Here is a 9,723-nt window from a genome sequence, read left to right on the forward strand (position 1 = left end):
GTATTACTTAAAACCTCTCTAAGAATTATAAGTTTGAAGATAAAAAATAGTCTCAAGTGAACATCATTAAAATTGTATTTATAAAAAACGTGAACATCATTTCACTGTTCATAAAAAATCAGTACGTGTAATTGAGATTTGGACTCATTTGAGGGAAAAATAACGTATGATATATTGATCCTCTTTCTGTAGAATTAAAAATATATACCGAATGTATAATGTTTCCGATTGTAAAAATTTAAAATGGCAGCCATGACCGAAGGTACTTAAATGCTCGCCTGAAACCGTTTTGTTCGATATCTTTTCTAACATCATCTCGGACATTCTGTTCCCTTTCTCGTTTATAGCCCAATAGAGCATGAATGGCGCTTTGAGATGACCTGTCTCTCGATTTTTTCAACTTCTTAAGTTTTTCTTCTGTTTCCTCTCGTATTTTTATCAATAACTCTTCTTCCATCTTTTGTACTTCAAGTTCAGCTTCTCTATATGCTCTATTTGTATAAAATTTGCCGTTATTTCTTTTCACATTTTTCTCTATCATTTCCAAAAGCTCTTTAACTTGTGCATCACTCTCATCTCCCTTTAGTTTATTATTGAATGCAATGGCTCTACCGCCGCATTTTTCAATAAAAACCTGAAGGGGTTCAGGAACGTTGGACAAATGACTTTTAAAGCTTACGTTATCACTATCGAGTTCATCTTTTCTTGTGAAGAGAACAATAAAATACTCGTACACAGTCTCCCCAAAATACTTGACAAAATGATCTATGGTTTTTTGTTCTTCCTCTGTAAATCTTCCAAGACTAAGCACCATAATGAATGCATGTGGACCCGGCGACGTGATGCCGATGCATTTCATAATTTCCTTTTGAGTTTTTTCGTTGGACACATCTGTATCAAATATTCCAGGGGTATCGACAAGTAGAATTTTTTTCCCGAATCGTACGACAGAATTCAGAAAACAAAATTTTGTTATAGATCTCAACGACATGTACGATATAAAAAAGTTATGATTTAGTATTGTGTTTCCCGTAGCACTTTTTCCAGACCCTGTTTTTCCAATAACCACAATTCTAATTTCCTCCTTTGGGACATCTTTTCTTTCCAATACACAAAAATCTGAAATTTGAAAGTAAGTATTTAAATTAATTTTCAATACGGTTTATTCCCTTCTTGATATCTTTTGTTGGTTGCTTTGTACGCAAAATTAAAGTGCTTTTTAGCCAGGCTTATTGTAAGCAATGGAAATGTTCTAGTAAGGGTGCAATGTTTTCTAGATCTCGACCGAACAAAAGTTGAACCCGCCCTTCGCACAAAATTGCAGCTCCAACTTTACAAGCAACGTAGAATGCATATCATGCCAGTTTGTCAGGGTACGTTCGCATCTGACATATTTGAGCAGCGCGTCGTAATCTTAATTTATTCTGTTTGTTTGTTTGGGGGTTTTTTGGTCACATTTTTAACATTTTGAGTTTGCAATGTAAATTAATGATTGGCATTTTAATTTGTTTACGCTAATAGCCTCAGGCATTTTAAAGTGAGGGATTCCATTATTAAGCTTTGGTGTACAAATTGTTAACGAAAAGAGTTTACATTAGTGAATCTTCGTTGGACTGTTAATTATTTTACCATCCTACGATTTATTATGATAACAATATCAGAATATATATATATATATATATATATATATATATATATATATATATATATATATATATATATATATATATATATATATATATATAAAACTTAAATAAATGAAAACACAAAGATCGAGTAAAGCATAAGCGCTTTCATTTTCTTCAGATGTTTTACAAATCTAACATGGTAACGTTTGTTATGAGGTCATAACAAACGTTACAATGTTAGTATTGTAAAACATCTGAAGAAAATAAAAGCGCTTATGTATATATATATATACTTAAATAAATCAAACAGAATGCGACAGTCCAAATTAAATAAATTTTTTACTGTTAGCGCTTTCAGCCATGTCGGCTCTTCAGACAGTTATACAAACATTTTTTTTTTAATTTTGTATAACTTTTTGCTGTACCAAGGCATTTATTATTAATAATTATATATATATATATATATATATATATATATATATATATATATATATATATATATATATATATATATATATATATATATAATTCCAAGAAAAACCTCAGTGGTCGGTGGAATATATATGAAACTTACATAAATGAAAACACAAAGATCGAGTAAAACATAAGCGCTTTTATTTTCTTCAGATGTTTTACAATACTGTCATTGTAACGTTTGTTATGACCTCATAACAAACGTTACCATGTTAGTATTGTAAAACATCTAAAGAAAATGAAAGCGCTTATGTTATACTCGATCTTTGTGTTTTCATTTATTTAAGTTTTATATATATATATAATTATATATATATATATATATATATATATATATATATATATATATATATATATATATATATATATATATATATATATATATATATATATATATATATACAAAACGTTCTATTTATTAATTAATACTGTATTTTGTTTATATATACTATTATAATGCCAATTATATCTACCCTGAATATTTTGTTTTATTCTTTGCATGGTTTCATTACAGTAGATATATTAACTATTTGTATGTTAAAAACATTATTATCTACCACTCAAATGTCCAAAGGGGCCCAACATGACATTGTGAACTTTTTTATTGTTGGACCCAACGGGAATATGCAGGGAACCGCCAAATTTACAAATAAAGAAGCATGGTACATGTATATGGCACACTGAATTACAATTGAAGTCAATTGATTTGGTTGTCACGTGAACTGTGTTAATGATTCACAAAAAAATGGCAGTCATAAACAGGTTTCAATACCACAAATGCATACATGTACTCTTATTTGAATAAAAAAAATTATATGATTGTAAAATTCTACCTTTATAGTACGTTCTGAAATGTAGTGCTGCAAATAGATGTCATCTTTAATCAAAATATATTACAAAGAAATGAATCCCACATGCACTGATATGACATCTGCTAAAAGTTTACATAATCATAAAAAAGATCTTAAGATACCAATAAGATATCAATAAAACATCAGCTCTTTTTAACTAGATGCTGTCATTAAACAATAATACCCGCACCAAGTGTTTGCCTCTAAATGACACTGTTTTGTACCAGTTTAATTCAAAATGAAGGCCACATGCAAGTTCCGGTAATACATTTAAAACTTATAATTTTCATAACTGAAGGAGGAGATCCCTTCCCATATGATAATACACATGAGCAGCACTTTATGTGCAATTTGGGGTTGAACTGTTTGCATGTGAATTTTAAGTTAATCAGTAATCTTAACATTTCATGTCATAGAAAGTATACTGGTCTATATAAATATCACAAACAAAATTAAATAATGCCCCCTTTCCACGGGAGTTGCGGGCTTTAGATTTGCTTCTGTGTCCCCACATGTACATAATCGTGTGCATGGATTTAGAGAAGGGGTGGGAGAGAGGGGTCTTGACACCCCCCCCCCCCCCCTCATGACAATCAATTTATATCAATAGTAAAATTACTAAAAATACACCTCGAACTCCAATGCCCTTACAGACATGTAATTGCTCTAACCCCTTGCGCTTCGGTGCTAGGTAACTTGATTTTAGGGGTATATATAATATTTATACTTTATTGGAAGTATCCATCACAATATGCAGGTTTCCTGCACCACCTTAAAGCTGTTATATACCTAATAAAATAGTGCAAGGGGTTTTGAAGAATAGGACATAAAAATGCATGCATGTTACAAATAACTGATCTTTGTCTGAAGTTACGTACACAACACAGGTCGACAGGTCTTAATAACTGGTACTACATGTAGTTTTACCAAGCTCTTCAATTAGATGGGTTTCACGTGGTGTATGTGTTTTCCATATGCAGAAAAGGATTAGCTAACATTCATAAACATTTCTTTTGTGATGATAAGCTAAAGGGATTAATATTGTGCTCTAATTGGATTATCATTTCGATGTTGACCAATATAGGTCAACATAATACATGTATAGTGAGTATTATAGTAGTACAATATTATGAGACACCGGTATGTATATAAGCATTACTTTCACTTTCTAAATAAGTGATTTCCCTTTGCTAGCATACTATCATCTTTTGATATTAAATAAGCTTATCATCGTTACCTATCCTTTTGCATTTGTAAAGTGTCTGTCAATTTAATTGCAATTTTTTTTCCTTTGTCAGCGAAGTTCGAAAGCCATCTAGGGATCGTACAACCGGAAGTTGCCAATTTTAAGGAGCCAAACAACTCAAATGAGTGCAGAGTTTTCTTATGTGTTTGAAGAAAAAAGAGGACATACTTCCATTTCGAGCAGAACTGTACGTCAACAAACAAACAAACTCACACACACACACATAAAGATCGTAGATAAAATCAAGATCGGCGACACTCAATCAAGAAGCCTCATCTGTAAGATAGTTGTACGGTTAGACGAAGCCGTATGCAATTTGAGATTTTCTTTTGTCTTGAATAGGTGTGAAAACCCCTAGAGCATGTCGTTTTCTACCCTAGGTTTGTTAATCACAATACACAGGAAATGATCGCGACTTATAATTAATATACAAAATAAAGGAAATGTGTAAAAAAAATAGTTGGCATTTGAATTTTTAAAAAGTAACTGGAGATGTATGCATTTAATAACATGTACAACTTCCCATATTGTTTCGTGATGTAACAATTTCATTCCATTTCTTCTAAAGAAATGTCGATCTTCACGCACACCAGAACACCTAGCCATTGTTTTATGAAAATCTCAGAAAATACGTGTATATATCTTTTCAGGGCAACACTTAGTTTAAAACTCAATAAAACCCGTGCGATGTGAAGAATCATACAATTTTAATTATAAGTACCTTTTTCTTTTGTGTTTTAATTAGGAGAACTGATTTTCCTTTGAACATTTAATTGTGAGCATGTGTTTTTATAAGGCTACAACTATTTGGTCTACAGAGCTGGTTGAAATAAATTTTCCGAACAAATTATGAATTTTTTTATCAAAACAATAGTGCTTGTTACAGCAATTATAAGGACGTGATTTTTCGTAATATGAGCGATTAAGCCACTTTTAAAATTTGAATGAATTTTTAACGGTTTGATAGGATAAAAAGATAAAATGATAATAAAAATATACATACCTGAATATTTATAAATTAAAATATTTAATTTAAGTAAATAAGTCTTATTAATCTTACATTTTTTGTTAGATTTTAAAATCTAATTTAATCGTATATCGATATATCAATAAGTTAGTAAAGCATGATTTTTCAACCACCTGCGAGCATGGCTCATTTCACCTTGGATTGTACAGATAACAGCTTTAAATGACTAGAATTCAAATATTACCCCAGTATTACCAAATAAACAGCAAATATTTAAAAAAAAATATTTACCTTCAAAATATGTGATTTTCTATAAAAGGGTCATGATTATCTTTATGCATTTGGTAACTTACATTTTTGTTTAATGCATGTTATATATTTTTTAATCGAGGGAGATAACTCGTGTTCCATTTCGATACTTTTTAACACCTGTAATCGATCGTTCAAACCGCGGGGGTGTTGTCATTATGGGTGGTTGAACCGCGGGGACTCGCGGTTTTTACCTGAGACAGGTGTTTTAACCACGTTGCAATTTGGACCGCGGGGGTGCGCGGAAAATACTGGATCCGCGTTGACGGCACTGTACATACTCAATTGGTTATAAGATATACCAGCCTGCAAAACAGATTATTTTGTATTCATATCGAATGTTGACAATGCACAAATGTTTGATCTTTTAGAAACAAAACTTCCTACATCGAGCGATAAGTATATCTACAACCAAAAGTTTTAAACCAACCAGTGAACTACTTTAACTTCATAAACAACGTGAATGGGTGCTTTCTTTTATCTACCCCTGATCATTTCGGCCCGTGTCATTTGGACCCATGTGAATTTTAAATCAAATTGATAATAAGAGACAGAGTGTTTATCAGCAGTATACAATAAATAGAATTAAACACAATCATAAGTTTAATATAGTATTTAATTCTCTGTGAATTGAGAAAAAAAATCTTTAAATTTGTTGTTAACTCCAAAGACATTTTTAAACTTGGATTTTTAATTAACATTTAAAACTTTTTAAGAATAAGGTGAGTCAATTTGCTATGAATTGTTATTTAATTAATATGTTATAAAAAACATTTTTTTTGAAAGTTGACCAATGTATTTGTCTTTATATTTGTTTTTAAACAGAAAATATAATTGATACCAATTTCTAAATATTTTTAATATTTCAGTTGACTGCATAAAATCTATATTAAATTTCATTTTTGTTCAATTGACCGCCCAACTCAATTTTTATAAAATTTATCTCCAGCAAAACAACAAGAAAAGCTGATTTCATGTTAAGTACACACACTACTAAGAGCTACAGAATCATACTTTATTTTATGAATTTTTTTTTAAATCTCGATGGCTAAGTGTACATTTGATCAATGAAAGAGAACCATAAAATTAATAACACAAATTTAAAAAAAAATATATGCATTTTTGTAGTAGTGGAGATTATTTTGACTTTTAAAAAAATAGTTAGGTTTTTATTCTTCAAATTAACTTAAATAAACTCTACTCCATTGTGGTCCTTCAGGCCTTTGATTATATGAGTTTCAATAGGAAGGTCTTTCTTTCGTAATGTATTATAATGCATCAAATACAACATAGGCCATAATCCTAAGGGATTGTTCTGACCCCATGAAACAGGAAAATGCAGGGTTTATTAGAGGGTTTATTAGATCTGACCCCTGGGGTCATCCCCATTGCCAGAAATTGAAATTTCCCATATATCTCAGAAACTGTAATAATCATGACCCCTAAACCAAATACATTCTTGTTCCTTATTTCAAGGGACATTAAATGTTATGAAGGTCATGGGCCCTGTGGGTAGTCCTGACCCCCCTCGAACAGCAAGTCCCTTAATATCTTCAAAACAGTTGAGATCCCCACCCTTAAACAATATATATCCCGGTTCCTTATATCAAGGGGCATAAAACGGTATGTAGGTCATGGGCCCCGGGGTGGTTGTGACCCCTCTCGAACAGGAAGTGCACAAATATCTCGAAAACGGTTGAGATCCCCACCCCTTAATCATATATATTATTGATCCTTAAAAGGGCATCAAACGGTATGTAGCTAGATAAGAGGAGTTCTGTGATCTATGTTTTTTGTGTTTTCTTTTTTTTTTGAGCGAGCAACGTTAATTTTCTGCTACTATTTTACTCCCTGGATGAAATTTAAATTTTTAAAAACTTATTGCACATCTATAGAAAAGTCATTATCATATTTCAAGATATGATGTGTCTATCCATTAAATCATAAGCGGAGTTCTGGGAGCTATGGTTTGTTTTGAGTGATAAACGTCAATTTTCTGCTACTATTTGACTTCCTGGATGAAATTTAAATTTTTGAAACCTCATTGCGCATATATAGGACAGCTCTAATTATAACCCAAGAGATGATGTAGCTACTCCAAAAGTCGATAATGGAGTTTTTGGAACCATACTCTTTTGCAAAAAACCGTCATTTTTTGTTGCCCACTGATCCCCTTAATAAAAAAAAATTTCTGGAACTTGGTCACACTTCAATATGACACCCTAATCATATTCTATAAGATCTTTTGGCTACTGCAAAAAACATGACGTTTTTGAAACTATTTTTTTTTTGGTAAAAAAAAGTCATTTTTCAGCCATTGAATGACCCCCGAACAAAATTAAAATTTCCGAAACCTTTTTGCCCATCTATAGGATACCCAAAAACATATTCCAAGAGATGATTTGTCTATTGTTGAAAATGTAGGAGGAGTTCGAAGAAGAAGGTTTTTTTGTGAAAAAAACGTCATTTTTTACCAATCATTTGACCCCCAAGACTACTATAGAATTTTTGAATCCTTTTTACAAAACACCATGTTACCCCAAATCCAAGAGTTCAGTTTGCTGGTTTATTAGATGTAAAAGCAGTTTGAGAAAGTAAAAAATGACAGACGGACGGACGGAACAGGGTAAGAACAATATATCCGAACTTTCTTTACAAAGTTTGGGCATAATAATTTGATACTTCAAAATAGCCCTTTTATCAGTATGACTCCATAAGCTAACACTGATTTGCTTAATGTAATGCCCTTGTGTGCTTTGTGAATTTAAACAGGCTTCTTAGTTTCAAAAACGTCTAACTAGTACTTAAAACACTTTATCTTAAATACATTCGCTAAAATAAATTTACATACTGGAATTAAAAAGTGTTTATAAACTATGGCCCATTGATTTATGAAGTGCATTTTTAAGAGTTTAAAAATTGTTTGATCATACTCATAATCAAATTGACATGCACCACGATCACTCAGTGACGTTATGTTTTTTTTTTCTTACCACATATTGGAACGCAATGGTAATGTTTACGCTTTCATTACAAAATGTTTTTGGCATGTTTGTTAACTTGTTTCCATAATAAACATTCTCGGTGCGGTTTTGTCGGCACAACTACATAATAGTGCTAGGAAGTGCAAACCTTTGGTCGTTTTTTTTAATCCCAGTTCCATAACACAGAGACTCTACATTAAGTTTGACCCCATTTGGTTTAGAAATTAACACGTTCAAGTTCATATCAATTTTATCTGACACCCATTACAATTATGCACCAATTACAGGATGGAGCTCTGCCATTCAGTCAACTGAATGTTAACTGAATGGTCTGGAAAGGTGACTGAATGGCATAATTATGCCATTCAGTCACATTTCAGTTACCTCTCAGTCACCTTTCAATTGACGGAATGGCAGAGATTTATCCTGTGTATAATTAATTAATCTCAAGGTTCTCAAGTTTTGAGATTCTAAAGAATGTATGCATGCAACTCGTATTTCTGTATGTTGTAAAGTTAAAGCATTCTATGTTATTTAAAATAAATGATCAATATTAATAATAATTTTAGGGATTTTTTTTCATCTTTTAAGCTCAGATAGATTTTTCTGATTGCATGTTTTTTTTAAAGGAAAATACATGTCACGAAGACGTTTAATATGTTTCTACTATAAGAGATTATTAGATTTAGAAATGTGAATAACCGATGTAGAACGATTGTTTAATGTACTCGTTAGCTTTTTTTAAACAAAATATAATTCTCAAAGAGACTCTTTCCGAATTTTTTTTTCAACTTTATCTATTTCATGTACTAGTAATGACCTTGGAGGTGTCATAATAAAATCTAACAGCATTACAAAGAATCAAATTCTCAAAGCCATGGTAAGTTATTTTAGGTGAGCTCTTAAAAGTAAGGTTGTTGGTGGACGTAAAATGATAATAGCTGATTCTGAAATTTGAGGAGATAATGTTTATAATTTCCAATCTACATCATGGTTCTATATATAAGGTGATTTTTTAAAAAAATGACGAGTTTGGATATGTAAAAGTATGTATGTACGGTAACTGTTAAAGTTGTTAAATAAATCGTAAAAGACTTTTTATTTTTATTACTATTTTGAAATTGTGAGAAACATCTGAATATGAGGGGTACTTTGCAGAAGTCTTCATATATAAGAAACTCAGATAACACATCTTGTTTACAATATTTAAAAAAGTGGCTGCTAAATTGCATTTAGATTATTTGAGCATATTTTAAAAAATTTC

General features: G+C 31.2%; 1 protein-coding gene across 1 annotated transcript; it reads right to left on the reverse strand.

The window, feature by feature from the left end:
* Positions 1–238: 238 nt before the first annotated feature.
* Positions 239–1,392, reverse strand: LOC136275061 (GTPase IMAP family member 4-like). The gene is made up of 2 exons (XM_066083343.1): positions 1,378–1,392; positions 239–1,081 (listed from the first exon to the last, which is right to left on the reverse strand). Exons 1-2 carry the CDS (start codon positions 1,390–1,392, stop codon positions 239–241), a joined length of 858 nt encoding a protein of 285 aa, XP_065939415.1.
* Positions 1,393–9,723: the final 8,331 nt, after the last annotated feature.

This window comes from Magallana gigas, chromosome 4 (assembly GCF_963853765.1).
Source record: "Magallana gigas chromosome 4, xbMagGiga1.1, whole genome shotgun sequence".
NCBI lineage: Eukaryota > Metazoa > Mollusca > Bivalvia > Ostreida > Ostreidae > Magallana > Magallana gigas.